This window comes from Monodelphis domestica, chromosome 1, assembly GCF_027887165.1.
Source record: "Monodelphis domestica isolate mMonDom1 chromosome 1, mMonDom1.pri, whole genome shotgun sequence".
Taxonomy (NCBI): Eukaryota; Metazoa; Chordata; class Mammalia; order Didelphimorphia; family Didelphidae; genus Monodelphis; species Monodelphis domestica.
The window spans coordinates 87408847-87429024 of record NC_077227.1 but is presented as its reverse complement, the minus strand read 5'-3'; the positions used below and the strand labels follow the sequence as shown (position 1 = coordinate 87429024).

The following is a 20178-nucleotide window of genomic DNA, read 5'->3' as shown; positions in this document are numbered from 1 at the left end:
AGTACCTGTCTTGATGGATGTTAAGGTTCTAATGAGAAAACATTTTCAAATTGTTCAAATCGATGGAGCACTTTAAGGCTTGCAAAATGCTTTATGTAACATTACCAATCATTATCCACATTTAGTAGATGAAATATTTCAAATGACTTGCTAGGGTCTGGGGCAGAATTTGAATTCAGGTCTCTCTAACTCCAAGTCACCTGGAGCAACTTGGCCACACCATCTCCCAAACTATATAAATTGCCATTATTATTTAAGCTCCTTGAAGGCAAGGTCTATGTCATTTTTGTCTTTGGAAAAGCATTTGGAATAGAAGAGGTACTTAATAAATGTATATTTATTGTTGAGGCAGCTATATAGGAAGAACACTAGACTTTAAGTGTGAAAACAGCGAGTTTGAAATGTATCTTAAATACTTCCTAGATGTCTGACCCTGCGCAAGTCATAATTTTTCAGCCTCACTTTCCTCATCTCTAGAGTAAGGATAATAATGGTTGTGAGGATCAAATGATACACACACGTAAAGCACTCTGTCAGTCTTAAAAGGCAGTATATAAATGCTAACTAGCATGATGTTACATGGCACATAACCATTTTAGGCCTCAGTTTCTCTATTTGTAACATAGAAATACTTTATGATAATGTAATATAGAAATACTTATGCCTAATAATGTAGGTATTTACATATTTAAGTACTCATACCTATGTTTATAACCCAATAGTTACATGCTTTTTTTTTTGAGGGAAAGGGTGTCCAAACTTGTTATTTCATCAGTGTGACAAACTCCACTGTGGAAAATCCCTTTTTCAAATGCAGTTTAATAATTGCTAGGTAACTTATAGACACAGTAAGTAGCACAGTACCCATAGAGTGCTGGACTTGGGTTCAGGAAGATCTGAATTCTAATCTTTCTTCAGACACTTTAGCTGTGTGACCCTGGGTATATCACTTAATCTCTCTGTCTCAGTTTCCTAATCTTTAAAATGAGGGTAATAATAGGACCTATCTCCCAGGGTAAAGGATAAAATGAGGCTTGCTCTTCGAAAGTCTAAAAAGCATTATATAAATGATAGCCTGCGTGGCTCCCAGAGTGGAAGTGACTTGCCAGTGGTCACACAGTGAATATCACTCCATTTGACAGTAAAGAAATAAAAACCAAAACAGGAGTTGAGCACCTCTGACTTCTCCAGGTTATCTTTTGTTATCAATCCACTGGTCCCAAGCAATGGTCCTATATTGCCTTTGATTTTGCTTCTACCCCAAAGTAACTAAGGAGAATGACCGATTCTCATCTTGTCTTCAAAATGTCATTCTTGAGCTTTTTCTATCCCTTCTGGACTGATTTCTCCTACAAATTTTAGCTCATGTGTTACCAATTCTCTGAACTTTTTGAAATCTTTTAACCCCAAACCCAGTCTCTGTGTCAGATTATTCCCAGCTTTTCTCTCCTTTCTTTGTGTATATTCCAAGACAGAATGGCCACTTATGCACCTCCTTGGCAAGATGAAATCCTTAATGCTCATGGTATATGAGAAAAAAGGATTCATTAAAGAGAGTTCAAAGCAAACAGACCAACTAATAGTTTGCAATGTTTGGAGGAAGATATCTTATCTTTTAGTCTTTATCTAAACAAATCAAGCAACTCCAAATTGTGGCAGACATTTACTAAATACTATGCTAGACAAAGGGGGAGATACAAAGAAAAATAAAACAAAAGAGAAAATTGCATTGTATTCTTTCCTCTTGGTATCCCCTAGCCCCTATTAAGGATTTGAGGCAGCCAAGTAAGTTAGTGGGAGAAAAGCGAGTCATTGGATTCTGAGAATTGCACAAATCTCCAAACTCTAATGGGGATTTCTTCCCTCTCTTATTTCCAGTTATGTTGAATCAATCCAAATAATACTCATGGAATTTCACCATTCCCCTATTTCAAATCATTTGGGACCTGAAATCAAAAAGAATAGTCATGATGTATAAGAAAACAATTTATAATTTGTTTAAACTAGGGCACAGTGAGGATGTTCCAAGAATAACATTTATATAAGAAATAACAATAACCCTGAAGTCAAATTCCAATACAAGAAAGACAGATTTGTTTGAGATGAGAAGTAATGTTCTTCCAGTCTAGCTTTATTTTACCCTAAATACAAAAGGATATGTGACTAACCTTTCCACAGGATCCCTCAACATGACTATGAGCTTTGCATTTGGCTCAAAGGCGTGGATGAAGTCCTGGATCAGAAATGGAGGTTCTCCATCAGTACTGTTGTCATAGAAGTAAGTCCAAGCATTATTGTCCCACATGGTTGAAGCACTGGCCTCTCCTACAAATAGAAAACATTCCAAATAGACATTTTCAGTTTAGTCTAAATTAATTATTTGGCTTAATTGAAACTTTATTGCATAGTTAAGCATGGAAATAGGTAAAGCAAAAAAAAAAGGCCAATCTTTCACAAAAACAATAAATGCTAATTTAATAAATATAGCATAGACGAAAATGGCTCTTTTGCCTTTATACTCAAAAGGACCATAACAGTAGAGTTGTACAGGAGAAGGACAAAAGCATAGAGAAGAAGATCTACTCTAAATGCCTTTGTCTGAAACAACTAGCCTGTCCAAATACCGAGCATTCCTACGCCTCCAGGCTTCTCTTTGTGAGGTTTACAAAAATAATTACAACCACGCAGAATTCTCCATTTAGCCTGGACTAAATGATATACATAGCAATATAGTATTATGGGCAAATTGGGAAGCACACATTTTTCCCCTTGAAGGGTAGCAAGGATAATAGAAACAATTGTGTAGACAGCCTGTGTTAGGAAATGAAACAGAAGGCTGGCTTTTCTTTTTCTGGAACCTCAGCCGTTCACTCAGATAAAGTTGGGGATTTTGCCTGAATGATCCTGTTAACTGTGATTATGGAATTAGGCAAAATAGCCTAAGTGTCTGAATAAAGACCATTGACCTCCAAATCTCTACTCTAGTCCTATCATCACTACAAGCTAACTGGGTCATACTGAGCAAAGTGCTTCATCTCACTGGCCTTTAGTTCTGTCAACATTAAAATCCCAAGATCATAAGTTTAGAGCTAGAATTGCCTGGTAAAACATCTTCTCCAGGATTCTCACTTACCAATAAAGAAACTGAGGTCTAAGAGATGAAGTGTCTTGTCCAAGCCTCATCAGGTTTCAAGGATTTAATCACCATTACTATTCAGATACTTCTAAAACCTACCTATTCTACTTTAACCTCTCTGTTGACCTCTAATCTCACTTTTCTAACTACCTTTTGGACATCTTGAACTCAATATCAAAAAGACATCTTAAACGCAATATGTCCAAAAAAAATTCATTAGTTTTCCCCCTAAATCTACCTTCCCTATTAAGATAGAGAATAACATCATCCTCTCAGATTCCTAAGTTTTCAGCATAGGAGTCACCTTGGATTCCTCATGAGAACTCTAACCCCAGGCCTTCTCCCCCCAAACCCCTGTTATAGTCAATCTTCTTGCTACCAAGGTTTGTTGATTTCACCTTTGAAGCATCTCTTAAATATGTCCCCTTTTGAACTCTGACTCAGCCACCATTTTGGTATAGACACTGATCACATCACATTTGAATTACTACAATAGTTTGCTTGTGGGTCTGAGTGCCTACTTTCTAGATAAGAATCCTCTAATAATTACACAAAAGGAACAGGAGAGGTTACAAACAAAGTAGAGTGGTGGAACCGAATAACATTATCTGTTAAGAAGATATAGTTATGTGATTTAAGAACTTAAAGGAAGGGGTGGAATGGGGAAAAGTATTGAAATGGTCAACACAGGCAGAAATAGAATAAATATTCTTGAAGTAGACTAGAAAAATACTTATACAGGATGGTCATCTAGGAGGGGAGAGATATAGAAGAAATTCTGACAATGTAAAAATATATTAAAATATTTTAAAATATCTAATAGAGATCACCTGAACAGGAAAAGGAAATAGAAAAGAAAATTAAGAAATAGAATCAAAGATTGGCAAAGCCACATGGTATAGTAGTGATAGGGACTACAATTATCTGGATATCTATTGGAGAACCCCTATGTCAAAATGGTACAGCTGATAATTTCTTGATATGTTTTGGTGATCATTTTTAACCTTCAAAATATGGAGGAAATGGTGACTAATAAAATTTCTAATGTATCTAATTTTTACCAACAAGAGGGGACAGGGTACTAGGAAGGAAATGATAAGAATCTTACAAGGACAGGACCGATCATAAAATTTGTGATAGCAAAAGAGAGGAAAATCACAAAAAAAGAAATAAAAAGGGAAATTTAGATTTGATGGAAGGAACATCTTCCTAAGAATTAAAAATATTAAAGAGTATATTACATTGCCTTTGAAGATAATGGATTGCCCTCTCCCTGGAGGTTTTCTAATAATGACTGGATAGCCACTTATTAAGTATTTTATAGAAAGGGTTCTTGTTCAAGTATAGGTGAGGGTTAACAAAAAATCAGGTTCCCTTCTGGATTTTAGATAGCATGATTCCTGGGATCATATGAATTATCTGACTATAACCATGATTATTGGAGTATCAAGAGAACATCTGAACTTTCAAAGAAATCCATCATGGTTGGAGTCCATTAAAATGCCTCAATATCTATCATATTTAATTTTTAAATATTTTTAATTAGTAAAAGGTCAAATTGGAGAGCCAAACTATTCTGCAGAGTCCTCTACTATTATTTTAACTACTTTTATACTGAATCCCTAACTTCATGATTTGAATGTTTAACTCACTCCTCAGGATAAGGGGAAGAGAATTAGAGATGACTTGAGGCACCTGATAATGAAGTCAGAGTCCAATGTCAAATCATATTGATAACATGGACAATTCAATAGAACAGACATTTATTAAGCATTCATCAGGACTAGAGCACTGTCTTGGGCATCCTAGAAGTGAGGCTATACAGAAAAAAGGAGTTCTACACATACATACAAATACTGTATTTGATAGTTGTGTGACTGGGCAGACTACTTTTCCTCTCTTAAGACTTGTTTTGTTCATCTGTAAACAGGGGGAATAATATCTGTAGTCCTTACCTCTCATGTTTGTAATAAGAATTGAATGAAAAAAGCATATAAAGTGCTTTTCAAATCCTGATAAGTTATAGAAATTCCAGTTATTATTATTAGGGGAGATACTTTGTGTCTTGCCTAAATTAAACAAGCTTACATGCAAAAAAATAATTTATATGCCCTGAGAGGAAATTACCAAGTCATCACTTCCTTGCCAATAGGGTCTTACTGACCCAGACAATAATCCCAGGACAGAGCACACCATTAACTTGATTGTTTCCAGAATTTATTGTGGAATTATCTGTAGAGCAGAGCTTTTGAGTGAGATAGCACTAATGAACTCATATCAGAACCAGTGTGAGTGTTAATCGTATTCTTGCATTGTCCATTGGTCAGTCCTATCTTTTCCCTGTATTCTGAGAGTATGTGTCCTTTCAGATCAGCATTCTGGACACTAATTCAGAAGAGAGAGGCCTGCCCTGCCCTTTGTCTTTGCACCAATACTATAGATCCTTGGAGGGGGACAGAGAATTCAATCATGTCTCCAAGACAGAGGTACAGAGCTGGTCAAGTTACTGGATGGAGGTGGAGGATAATGATGAAAATGGGTATCAAATATTAACTGGGCAGATCTGTACCTTAAGAGTGATCAAGGTGAAGAGGATGTGGAAAAATTGGGACACTAATACACTATTGGTGGAACTGCAAACAGATTCAACCATCCTGGAGAATAATTTAGAATTACTCCCAGAGAGCTATAAAACTGTACATGCCATCAGGCCCAGCAATACCAATGCTGGTTGTTTCCCAAGGAGATCAGGGGAAAAGGAAGAGAATCAATATGCTCCAAAATATTTACAGCAGCTCTCTTTGTAGTGGCAAAGAATTGAAAACTGAAGGGATGTTCATAAGTTGGGGAATGGCTGTAAAATTTGTGGTACATGAATGTAATGGGACACTACTGGGTGGTAAGAAACTATAAGCAGATTATTTTTGGGAAGTGTTACATGAGATAATGAAGACAGAAATAAGTTGGATCAAGAGAACATTACATACAGCCATAAATTTAATGTTTGAAAGATAACTTATGAATGCTCACCTTCAAAGAATGAATAGGAAAATGGAAACACCAAAGATTATATATGTATACATATGTTTGGCAAACAATGCCTTTCAGGGTATGGGAGGATACCAGGGGATGAGATACCTGGAAATAAGTTCTTTTGATAAGATGAATTTTTAAAAAGCATGGTCAAGTTTTCATCTGCATCTAATAGAAAAATGAACTATTAACAAGGAGGCAAAAATCTTTCTATTTACCCAGTTTGGTATGATGAGCTGAAATGAACTATTTTCAGACAAGGAGAAAAAACTCACTTTAGTCTCTTCTTTTACTCACAGATTTGGCATTTTTAAGGGAGAAATTCAAGTGATTAAACACATGTCTGTCCCTTTGGAAATGATGGATATCATTAAACATCCATGTTTCAAATGGTTGCATTTAATCTTAATCACTAACATATTCATTTTGTTTAATGATCGTATTACTAGAGGACAAGCAAAATATACCAATTTTTCATATGGATTTAAACAAATAGTTTGCCATTAAAATTTCCTCTTTCACAAAAGAATAAATGCATACACCAAAATGTATACAATAAAGCCAAAGACTATTTCCCAAAATATTCATCTAAACTCATCAGAAAGATAATCATACATAAATCAATCATGATTAAAAATATTTATGATTTATAAACAGATTTCAACCACAGAAGATGCATTAGCACAGTGTTTATTCTACAGAAACCTGAGTATATGGGAGAATATAGTCATACAAGTCTAGCATTTTCAAAAGAAAAATATTTCATTAGTGGCTTTCTTTAAAAAATATCTGTTGATTGGATTTCTGAGTTTTCTTTAAAAGCCACTAGGAACCGGAGATCTGAAAACCATAAAAACATGTCAAACACAAAAAATTCTGTGTAAGCAAAGATTGCAATCCACAAATGACAATCCAATTTAAAAAAATATATAAGGAATATTTTAGACATTGTTGAGCACCAAGAAATATTAATTATTTTAAATATTTTTTGGTTTTCAAAACAATGCATAAGTGATTAAACATTTTGTGAAGAGATATGTGCTGAGGAGGGAACAAAAATGAAGCACTCACGTAGAACCTTTGTTGTCTTAGACAATGCTGTTCTTCTTTGTATAGTCTATCTATCATCCACCTCAAACAGCCTACTTATTATTTCCCCACACCCAATTTCCCGACTCTGGGTTTTTTCACAAGTATTCTTCCTCCTACCTTATTTCTGTCTGCTAAAATCCTCACCTTACATCAGGGTTCAGTTTATATGCCATTTCCCTCCCCTTATTCAGTATATATACATGTCTGTTTAGAGGTTTTGTCCCTCAGTAAAATATAAACTTCTTGAAGGCAAAGAATATTTTTTGGTTTTGTCCTTCCACCTCTAGCACTTAACACTGCTCCTTGAACATAATAGATGCTTAATAATGCCTGCTCAATTGTCATGAATAGAAAATGGCAATTTTCTTGAGGACAGTTGTTAGCACAATGCCTGGAATATTTTATGGTTGTTATTCACTCGTTTCAGTTGTGTTTGGCTCTTTATGACTCCATTTGGAGTTTTCTTGGAAAAGATAATGGAGTGGTTTGCCATATCCTTTTCTGACTCATTTTACGGATGACGAAACTGAGTTAAACAGGGTTAAGTGATTTGTCCAAAGTCACATAGCTAGTAAGTATATGAGGCTGGATTTGTTTTCATTCTATCCTTGGGGCACTTGGCTGCCCACCTGGCATATCTTAGGCAAACTGAATTGGACTATTTTGTCTTTATATTTCCAGGACAGTTTTTTTTTTTACCGTTAGTGGATGCCTAATAAATGTTAAGTAGCAGGACCACAGGATTAAACCAAACCATTAATCTAGACAACCATAGATGCAACCTTTCAAGAACAGTGGATGTCATACCAATAACTATATTATTCATCTTGCTGTGTTCTGTCCCCGAATCACTCCGGAGTCCCTTATGAATTTCATGGGCTGCCAAGTCAAACAAGTCCAGATAATCTTCCACTGGGGATCGGTCACGAAACCCATCTCTCAGTCGCACTATTCCTAAACAAAAATGGGAAGTCTGTGAGTGACAAGGAAAAGAAATAAGGAACAGAAGCCTTTTGTTTCTATCTCCTTTAGATCATACTTGACTCCCTCCAACCCCAACCAAACTCTAAGCTTCATGAGGACAGTATGATCTCATGATAGTAAGGGAAGGGCAGAGATCTGGGAGGGGTCAGAATGCCTGAATTTGAATTTAATCAATCCTTGATGTTTGAACTTGGGTCACTGACCACCTCTCCACCTGTTTCCTGATTAGCAAATTGAGAGGAAAAATAATATTTGTCCTACCTATTTCATGGGCTTATTATATGGAAAATGATTGGTACATTCATAAAAGGTTGTATAACTAGTGTGAGATTAGAACAGTATTTAGCTTTCAGTGATAAATGTGAAATGTTATACTGCTATCTTTCCTATAATACAGTGCTCTCTGAGCATGATAGGTGCTCATTCACTGATTTAATGCAAATCACCGAGAAAAGTAAAGTAAGCCATACATTCTTGGGTAAATTCTGATGGGCAATCAGAGGGGAGAGATGACTTGTGAATGATTAAAATCCCCTTTATCTGTAGCTGCTAAAATACATAACTGACTTTTCTGTTGAAAAAAAATTCATGGTAGCAATTAGAGAAGAAAAAGAAATTGAAGGCATCAAAATAGGCAAGGAGGAGACCAAATTATCACTCTTTGCAGATGACATGATGGTCTACTTAAAGAATCCTAGAGATTCAACCAAAAAGCTAATCGAAATAATCAACAACTTTAGCAAAGTTGCAGGATACAAAATAAACCCACATAAGTCATCAGCATTTCTATATAATTCCAACACAGCTCAGCAGCAAGAACTAGAAAGAGAAATCCCATTCAAAATTACCCAAGACAAAATAAAATACTTAGGAATCTATCTCCCGAGACAAACACAGGATCTATATGAACACAACTACAAAACACTTTCCACACAACTAAAACTAGACTTGAACAATTGGAAGAACATTAACTGCTCATGGGTAGGACGAGCCAATATAATAAAAATGACCATCCTACCCAAACTCATCTATCTATTTAGTGCCATACCCATGGAACTTCCAAAAATTTTTTTTACTGATTTAGAAAAAAACATAACAAAGTTCATTTGGAAGAACAAAAGATCAAGGATATCCAGGGAATTAATGAAAAAAAATACAAAGGAAGGGGGTCTTGCAGTCCCAGATCTCAGACTATATTATAAAGCAGCGGTCATCAAAACAATTTGGTACTGGCTAAGAGACAGAAAGGAGGATCAGTGGAATAGACTGGGGGCAAGCAACCTCAGCAAGACAGTATATGACAAACCCAAAGATCCCAGCTTTTGGGACAAAAATCCACTATTTCATAAAAACTGTTGGGAAAATTGGAGGACAGTGTGGGAAAGATTAGGCTTAGATCAACACCTCACACCCTACACCAAGATAAATTCAAAATGGATGAATGACTTGAACATAAAGAAGGAAACTATAAGAAAATTAGGCGAACACAGAATAGTATACATGTCAGACCTTTGGGAAGGGAAATACTTCAAAACCAAGCAAGAATTAGAAAGAATTACAAAATGCAAAATAAATAATCTGGATTACATCAAATTAAAAAGTTTTTGTACAAACAAAACCAATGTAACCAAAATCAGAAGGGTAGCAACCAATTGGGAAACAATCTTCATAAAAACCTCTGACAAAGGTTTAATTACTCAAATTTATAAAGAACTAAATCAATTGTACAAAAAATCAAGCCATTCTCCAATTGACAAATGGGCAAGGGACATGAACAGGCAATTCTCAGCCAAAGAAATCAAAACTATTAATAAGCACATGAAAAAGTGCTCTACATCTCTTATAATCAGAGAGATGCAAATCAAAACAACTCTGAGGTATCATCTCACACCTAGCAGATTGGCTAACATCACAGCTATGCAAAGTAATGAATGCTGGAGGGGATGTGGCAAAGTGGGGACATTAATTCATTGCTGGTGGAGTTGTGAATTGATCCAACCATTCTGGAGGGCAATTTGGAACTATGCCCAAAGGGCGATAAAAGACTGTCTGCCCTTTGATCCAGCCATAGCACTGCTGGGCTTGTACCCCAAAGAGATAATGGACAAAAAGACTTGTACAAAAATATTCATAGCTGCGCTCTTTGTGGTGGCCAAAAATTGGAAAATGAGGGGATGCCCTTCAATTGGGGAATGGCTGAACAAATTGTGGTATATGTTGGTGATGGAATACTATTGTGCTAAAAGGAATAATAAAGTGGAGAAGTTCCATGGAGACTGGAACAACCTCCAGGAAGTAATGCAGAGCGAGAGGAGCAGAACCAGGAAAACATTATACACAGAGACTGATACATTGTGGTACAATCGAAGGTGATGGACTTCTCCATTAGTATCAATGCAATCCCTGAACAATCTGCAGGGATCTAAAAAAAAATACTACCCACAAGCAGAGGATAAACTGTGGGAGTAAAAACACCGCTGAAAAGCAACTGCTTGACTACAGGGTTGGAGGAGATAAGACTGAGGAGAGACTCTAAATGAACACTATAATGCAAACTCCAACAACAGGGAAATGGGTTCGAGTCAAGAACACATGTGATAACCAGTGGAATCATGCATCGGCTATGGGAGAGGGAAAGGCGGGGGGGGAGGGGAGGGGAGGAAAAGAAAACAATCTTTGTTTCTAGTGAATAATGTATGAAAACGACCAAATAAAATAATATTAAAATTAAAAAAAAAGAAAAAGAAAAAAAGAAAAAAATTCATGTATAGTTTAGATGATGGAAAACATCATACATTAGGTTTGTGAAGATTTTAAGTACAATGTTACACCTATACTGTAAACATTTGAACTTTGTGAGGTATAGAGAGTTTAGGTATACTTGCAGTAAGCAAGGCATGAGCAGTGCCTTACATGTAAAAGAAAAATCAATAGGGGGATACAAGCCAATTCAAAGGACAAGTGAATGAGAGATCTATCATGACTGTGAATTTGTTACTTCTCCTTTTCCAGTGATGAAGAACTCATGATTACTTAGGCCCAATATTTTTAAAAATTAATTTGTTTTTTGAGCTCTTTCTTTTGTCATCATTCATTCATAGAATCAGGATATAAAGCAGAAAGGGATGTCAGAAGTCATCTAGTTCAATGTCTTCACCTTATATAGAAAGAGGCTGAACTTAGATTAAGTTACTGGTCCAAGGCCACACAAGCATGAGATGGTGCTTGAACCCAGGTCTTCTTCTTGACTACATGATTGTTGCTCTATCTGTCCTACTGTGATACCTCTCAATTCCTTTAGGAAACATTTGCTGAGCACTTACAATGTTCTAGGCACCGAAAAGGAACTTTGCAATTAACAGACAAATAGCTAAAACTTCCTTCTCTTTTGCTTTCAATAAAATTTATCTTTAGATAGATTTTTTAGATTCCTGAAAAAGAATTCGCAATCATTTAGTACAATACTATTCAGAACATGACAAAACTAAAACCCCAAAGTGATGTGACTTAGTGTCACACAATTAGACAGTGATGGAGCCCTGACTCAACAAAGGTTCCCTTATTCCACTGCTTCACTTGTCAAGTCACAGTTCCAAAACTTTTAATAAAATCACCAAAGCTTAGGGAAAAAAAAGAGAAAAGTATAAAATGAGAAGTAGGAAGATTCAAGGTAATAGGAAAGAAGCACCATGTTTTCATTCAATTGTACCCAACTATGTGATGCCATTTGGGGTTTTCTTAGTAAAGATACTGGCATGGTTTGCCATCTGCTTCTCCACTCATTTTACAAATCAGGAAACAGAGGCAAAAAACAAAACAAAACCCTGGCTTGCCCAGGGTTTCAGAGATAGTAAGTGTCTGAGGCTAGGTTTGAACACAGGAAGAGTCCTGATTTCAGGTTTAGCACTTTTTTCCACTGTGCCACCTTGTTGCCTTAAGTAGCACAACTAATAAAGACTAACTCTGCTTTCTCATGGATCCTGTTTTAGATGCCATGGAGCTCACTGTAATTAAGGTAAAAAATGTTCTCCTCTACATATCCAGTTCTCTGATGAAGGAGATGGTGTTCAAAAATGTTTAATGAGCCTAATCCCAGAAAAGAGAGTAGAAATGCATCTCCCTCCTTTCTTCAGAGAAGTGGTGGTGGTGGTGGTGGTTGTAGTGGAGGTGGTGGTGTGTCCACAGAGATGGAATAATGGATACATATATCTGGAAAATAAAGTCATATAAAATAATTTCAAAAATTCTTAGTGAGCAAATAAGTCCATGGGGTCATAGTGCTCTAAAATGATTGTTTACCAGAACATAAGTGAAAAGTCCCCTCGTTTGGTTCATGACAATCTTTTAATTGTGAAGAATTGATTCAAACTTAGCCAAGAAATACTTAGAACGATGTAAAACTTAAAAGTTGCACTAAAAGTATAACTTTTAAAAATTTAGTTTTAATGAATATGGAACCTTTAAGCGGAAAACACCCACTTGGCAAGTACTAAACTTTGGCAGATGATTAACATTTATCACCCCTTAAGACTGAATGACCAAATGTCTCCTGGCAGAAAATAAAAAGGTTAAGGAAATAAAACAATGATCAGAGAGCCATTTGGTGCTAGGCTGGGGTGGGGCAGAAACCAGCCCAAAGAATATTTACATAATTAGAGACTTGGAGAACCTGAAGAGACCTTTTAGTTCCACCTCAACCTGCTTCTCACCACTCATTCAACATGGACCTTATTTACAGATGAGAGAACTAAGGTTCAGAGTGAAGGACTAATTTTACCAGGCAGAAAGATAATGGCAGAGTCAAGACTGGAAATAAAATTCCTTAATCCTGGAAATCAGAATCTGAATGTGAGATATTGTATGGCAATATCCAACACAAGACAGGAGAATAACTAAATGCAGAAGAGGTACCCTCTGAGCAAAGTCAATATAATGTAGAGGACACAAGTATACACCATCACAATTTTTTGTCATTATCCATTGCAGCCGTGTCTGACTTTTAATGACCCTATTTGAAATTTTCTTGGCAGAGTTACTGGAGTGCTTTGCCATTTTCTTCTCCAGCTTATTTTATGGATGAGGAAACTGAGGCAAATGAGATCACACAGCTAGTATCTGAGGTCAGATTTAAACTCATAAAGATGAATATTCCTGACTCCAGGCAGGGCACTCTATCTACTGCACAACTTATCACAATGAGTGAATATATAAGTGAGTAGTCTGAATCACATTTAGCTCTGACTGTCATAGATCCTCAAAATAAATGCTATGAGCAAGAGCTGAGTACTGATATGAACCAGCTCTAGTATAATATATAAGAAACTTTATTTTTATTTTCAATAGCTGGAAAAAAGCAAGACAAACAGAATTTTTAAAGTTAATGAAATGCTTAGTATACTCATATTTGATCCAACAAAGTTTTATTTACTAATCCCTCAAGTAGAAAAAATAATTCAAAACTTCCAGGTTTAATAGAAACAATAGAACTCATGCCATGTGCTGTCTTGTATTACAAGTTATCTTTACATGTATATAAATCCTCAGGCACAATAATGATATATAAACTGATTTGAGAACCTTTAAAGTGCTGTACAAATTCTATTATTATAAGGATAATTATGATAGATAATATATATGCATATAGAGATATATTTATAAAATACTTTATATCTATTCTCTCATTTGCTCATCATGACAAGCCCTACTTTGCTTTGCTCCAGCTTTGTTGTCAGATTAGTGTCTGTAAATTGTACATTTGAGAGTTAAATCCTTTAATTTTTGTCCTCCAAAATATTTTTAAATATTTTTATTATTGATATTTTCATATTTTAAATTATTATTCCTATTTTAATTGTTATTCTTATTTTAAAGATGAGGCAAACTGAGGTGAGAGACAATCTTCATTGTCCAGAGCATTTCCAAAGTATGATACTGACCATGATCTTGTCCCTCAATCTATCATTCTTCCTAGTATACTATGCCTTTTCCTGTAAGTATAATCATAATAAATGATGGTATCTTATTATACGCAATTTTGTAAGAGACAAGGGGATCTAGTAGAAAGAGAATAAGACTTTAAGTCAGAAGGCTTGAGTTCAAATACAAGTTCCGCTGCTTACTAGCTGTGTGACCATGATCAAGACACTTCTGTAAGACCTCAGTTTTCTCATCTGTAAAATAGGTAAATTTGTATTATTCATCTCATGGGATAGTTATGGGGAAAGAATTGTGCAAACTTCAGGTGCTAGAGAAACATGAATTATTGCTCTCATTGCAATGAATACTACACATGAAGTAGGTACCTTACACTTAGTAAGCACTTAATATTTGCTGATGACATTAAGTTCAGTTGTTTCTAGATTTGCAAATAGCTTTGTGATTTTATGAACAGCCCCCAATTTCACCATCTCAGTTTCTTTAATCATCAGAGAGGCATAACTCCTGTTAAACCTTCCCAACAGAGCTATGCTAAGGAGAGAATGATAAATGGGAAAATGTTCTGATACGTCCAAAGTACCCTTCAAAGTTGAGATGCAATATGGGCCAACAGACCTTACTCACCAAATCGTTTCCTTGTCCACCAGTGTGGTTCTTTAATGGCTGAGAATTTCACATCTGGGTGCAACCTGAGACGATCATAAAGATCAGTCGTCCCACACTTTGGTTGCCCAATGATGTAGAAATGAGGGAGGCAACGTAGGCGGTAGTGCTTCTCTTTGAAATGGTACAAGTGGTTCCAAAACTCTTTCCTGAGATAATCAAAGGTTGACCGAAAATGCTTTGAATACAGTGCATAGAGGTTAGTCATATAGGGATCTGTGGTATTTTTCCCGGTGTATTCCTCATACCAACAAGGATTTTTACTTGTTGGAAGAAATTTGTTAGGGATAACTGAGAACATCTGTAACAATAACAGAAAAAGAAGACAAATTTAGAAATTTTGATTATTAATTTCCCCCAAGCCAAAAAGCCTTCAGCTTTCTTAATATCATTATATATACATATATATCAGAATATATATGTTCCAATAACTATTTAACTATTTGAATTATTGAATTGAAATATTGAATTATTTGAATATAAAAGTAAATTAAAAGAAATAGATTAAAATGATTTTTTCCCTTTTCTTTTCATGTACCTTTCTTGAGAAATGAAATAAATTTTTTAAAAAATAAATCAGCAGGGGGAGAGTGATAGGTGACAGCCCAAGCCAACACCAGTCTACCATTACCTGCATTTCTATCATAAAAGAGCAATCAAATTAAACCAAGTCAGCTGAAATCTGTGATACTAATTAAGTGCAGCAATGCTGGAGACAAGAATAATGATTGAGAACACTGATTTAGCTCAGGGTGGAATCGTAAAATCAAATTTAACTCCACTTTTAAATTCTGAATTATAGGATCTGCATGAATGACTGCAGCCCCAATTATCAGTTTTCAAGAAAGATATCTTGGAAAGCAATTATCAAAAGAGTATTTTAAAAAATTTATTAGTCATGACATTTGGGACATTACAAATGAAATAGTACATTATTTAAGTTCCATATCGCTTGACTTAGGGGAGATTGTCAAGTTTTCCCTGTTTGAACTGAGATTTTAACATTTATTGAACATGCCAGCAGTAGAGATTAACTAAGGCTACCTCTGAGAGTGCTTGAAAATCTAAGAAATTCCCAGGCCAGGACACTGGAAAAGAAAATATTGGAGGAGCTGAATTGCCACCAGAGCCTTCCACAACTTCACACTGAGTTCTCAGCCCTTTTCTGCCATTTAATAGAAAGAACACATTAGCAGGAGCCAAGAGACTGTGTTCCTTGGTTCTCTGAGTGATCCTGAGTGAGCCTCTTTATCTGTGAAGGTAGTATCAGGTATTTTTTCATCTATGAAATGGGGAGGTTAGAATGAATGATCTCCTAAACTCTTAACTATTGTTAAATTATATGAGCATAATCATTTATCCCTTTATGTTCCCAAGGTTAAAACTTAATAAAAGGAGACTTTGCTTTTTCATTTTATAAAAAAGGATGAATATAAGTCAAAATTCAGGGGATACTCACATGTAGTTCCTGTTTCTCAAGGTCTTCTAGATCTGGGAGCTGCCTTGTAGTAAATTCAATCTTTGAAGTGATTGAGTTGATAATTAATTTAATATTTGGATAATATTTTTCATATGAAATATTCACTAAAAAAGGTTGGTGAAAATCTTTCAAATTCCTCAGGTATTCGTCATCCATTAAAGCTGGATTATTAGGAAAACTCCTATAACGCAGTGATGATGGGATGAGCAGGAGTTCGTGTTTGGCTCCGGTCAGTATATAGGATGCCATCACCAAAGTCATTATGATCAATCCACAAACCAGGCTCCATCGCTTCCCCTTTTTGAAGCGAAAAAACCCACTCCAGCTTTCATTGTGCTCTGTCCTCACTTCTAAAACTGCAAGCAAGTTCATCTGCTTGCTATCCACTCGCAGCAGAATTTTCTCTCCTTTGCAGATGGGACACTTGTGGTGGCTGTGATAGGGTCCTCGGCAGCTAAAACACTGTTGGTGCAAGTCATCAGGTAACAATTGTATGCAGCAATTGACACAGTGCCTCATATTATTGCCTTTTTTATCGCTGCATCAATGAGCCATGGACCAGCCATCAAAATTATTTCTAACACATGCAAATTGGATTGTAAAACTTTAACTACAATTTGTAATTACATGGATTTGTTGGAAAGCTAACGAAATGAAAACACAAATAAAAATGAGCTGAAGCCAGAGAGTTAGAGAATGTACAAACACATTCTTTGGTTAAGCCCAATATGCAAATAAAAGGAAAGGAGAAAAATCTTCTGTGGGCATGTTTTGTTAAAGTTCACTACAATCATGGAAAACTCCTCCAATTGAAATACAGCTTGGAATGTTGCTCAAGTTTTTCCCATTGTGTGAAGTGAAGAGGAAGAGATGACACTGAAGAGTGTTGAAATAAACAAAAAATTAAAAGACATAATTTTCTTCCCATTGATGAACACCTAGCTGTGTAAATTCCATGGAGAGAGCCTTTCAGTTGCTTCTTTTTCCCTCCTATGTTTTCAAGTATTCACAGTTGGAAAGTATCTTTGAAAGGTTTTTGTCTTCTTGGGAAATGATGTTAAAGCTGTTTCAGATTACCTGAAATGAAAATTTTAAAGTCTTATTATTTGCTAACAATAGCCTGACAATTTTCATTTCTTTTCTAAGTCAGTCAAGCCAACTGAATAGTATAAGTAAGAAACTTATAGAACAACTCATTTACAGAGTATTTTAAAGTATAGGAAGTGATATCTTTACAGAAATTCTGTGAAGTAGATAAGTATTATTATACTCATTTTTATCAAAAGGGGAACTGAGAGGTTTAGCAGCTCATTCATAGCCACCCAGGAAACAAAAATGATTCAGTGCCTTTACGAGGAGGAACTCTTAATGACTTTTACATGGTACCGTGTGATTGGCTACACCCACCATCATTCTCCTAATCTCAAAGGTTCCCCTCTACTTGGCCACAAAGCAAACTCAGTTCTTTTAGAAGCATTTCTTGGCCACCTCTGCTTTATTAGCGTACACTATTGTACCTCTGAGTTCTGGTATGCTGAAATCCTTCTCAAACATACACAGAGCATATTTAATAACTTTGGAATCTGTGGGCTTGGCTGAATTAAAATACTTCTTCCTTTTGTAATCACTGTAGAGCAATAAGAGTAAGGAGAAGGATGATGGCTAGGAAGACAGAAGATGAAATTTTTTTTTCCAATAAAATCAGCAACTTCTTACTAATAGCTAACTTTTATTGTCATTTGGGGAAGAAACTCATACTTAATGAAAACACAGAAATAGTGAAAAAGCCTTTTTGCAAGAGAGTGCACCATCCAAAAAAGCATTTGACTTTAAGTTATTAGACAATTACATTCAGCAACAATATCCAATATATAGTATTCCCATGAGGTACATAATACTTCAGACCATGAAACAATTTTTCATTTTCATCATTGGTGGAGGGCATAAGTTTTCAGAATCCTTTAGCAGAATGCTGTGGTTTTAAGTGGACTCTTACCAAAAGACTATCTTTTAATGCTGTGAAAGAAAGAGTGTTGTTTTCTAATCCTGGGCATGTGACTGATATATGTACATGTATATAGTGACAGTTATCTAACATGCCTGGAATGCATGCCTTCCTTGTTCGGTCATTTTTCATCATGACTGATTCTTCATGAACTCATTTGTAGTTTTCTTGGCAAAGATAATGAAGTGGTTTGTCATTTCCTTCTCAGGTTCTAGATGAGGAACCTGGGATAAACAGGGTTAAATAACTTGCCCAGGGTTAAATGATTGTACAACAGTCATTTAATTTCAACAACTAATAAGTATCTGAGGCCAAATTTGAACTCATGAAGATGACTCTTCCTGACTCCAGGCTCAGTACTCCATCCGCTACACTACCTAGCTGCTTTCTTCCTCACCATCGCTCTTTCTTTAAGATGAAAATCAATACCATGTTATTGCACGGATCCTACTTTACTGATCCTAGAATGCTAATACCCTGTTTCTCGAACTACCTTAGATTGAACTACTTTTTATACATTTATATTTACTGAATCCTATTAATGCTCTATACAGCTTTTTATGCTGTTGTGTTGTTCACCATTGAAATGAAAGGTATTTGCCATGAAGTGAGATTCCTCATTCTTTGTATTTAGTTATCACTGTGCCTGGCACACATAGTAGATGCTTTAAAAATACCTGCTGATTGATTCATTGTGTGAGCCTGTATACACAAAGACACATAGGCTATAGACATATACACATGTACATTCACATATATACAAACACATATGTATATAATATATACATACACACATATATGTGCATTTATTATACATATACCCATAGACTAAATATATATTTACCAGTACAGCCCTCCAATTCACTTAGGCTAGAAAGATTTTTATTTATTTTATTTTATTTTGCAGAGGGTAAACAAGTAATAAAGCAAAGTCAGCAAAGAAGGCACTGGTGATGGGAAACAAATGACCAGTAAGGTGGGAAGCAGCAGAGGTTTTGGATCAGAAATGAATAGAATGCTATGAAATTAGAATGGGAGGAAATATGTACTAAGTCAAGCTAGTACTACTATCAAAAATCTGGGAAAGCTCTGAGGATGGAACTCTTCCCTCCCCCCCATCCATCGACACACATATCCACTTTCCAAGGACTCCCTCTGTCACAACACTCTTTCATTGCCTTCACTTCCAATACGTGGTCACTTGACAACCCCAGTTTGAGGAATAAAGAACCCTTGTTCAGTTTTCTGAAGATACTCTGAATGAAGCATGTCAAAAACCACAGGGATATAACTTCAGCCTCCAACCTCAACAGTCTTAAGATGTTTCTTGGTCAAAAACAATCCTCCCAACTACAACAACAAAAAGTTTTGATCCTCTGACCTGGTCCTTCTTCACTAAAGTCAAGAGAAATTATAATAATGGCAAAGTCAAAGACAAACCAAATTGAAAAAAAATGGCTACCCTCCAAGAGCTCAGTGGGTTATCATTTTACACCCTTCCATCTGTTGGCCAAAGTAAAGTCTAAGTGAATAAAGACCATAGACTCCTGAGTTTTTTAAGACAAAAATGTACACTCAATACATTCCTATGATATCTTCTTTCAAGTCAAAAGAAGAACATCTTTATAATCTTGCATCTCAAACCTAGAAGGGTTAGCATAAAGAACTTGTGATCTGCCTTGTTACTCAAAGCATTTTCCCTTTAAGGCCATGAGATCGGTGTTCATACATTCTCTCTTTTTTCCAAATTAAACAATATTTTGATTTAAAGTATATAAGAAAAAACAACTTTCCCATTATGATATTTCTCCTAAATATGAATGGAAAAAACAGAAGCATATTTATTGA

The 20178-nt window shown here is 35.7% G+C and overlaps 1 protein-coding gene across 10 annotated transcripts in view; it reads right to left on the bottom strand.

The window, feature by feature from the left end:
• CHST15 (carbohydrate sulfotransferase 15) overlaps positions 1–20178 on the bottom strand; it is a 133266-nt gene that overhangs the window by 39428 nt on the left and 73660 nt on the right. For all 10 annotated transcript variants that reach the window (XM_007478846.3, XM_007478845.3, XM_056802781.1 and 7 more), the window contains 4 exons: positions 16305–17402; positions 14807–15146; positions 8069–8215; positions 2169–2325 (listed from right to left, as the gene is read on the bottom strand). In XM_007478846.3, coding sequence (XP_007478908.1) covers positions 2169–2325; positions 8069–8215; positions 14807–15146; positions 16305–16844 — 1184 coding nt within the window. In that variant the 5' untranslated portion in view covers positions 16845–17402. The remainder of the gene's footprint in view (positions 1–2168; positions 2326–8068; positions 8216–14806; positions 15147–16304; positions 17403–20178) is intronic.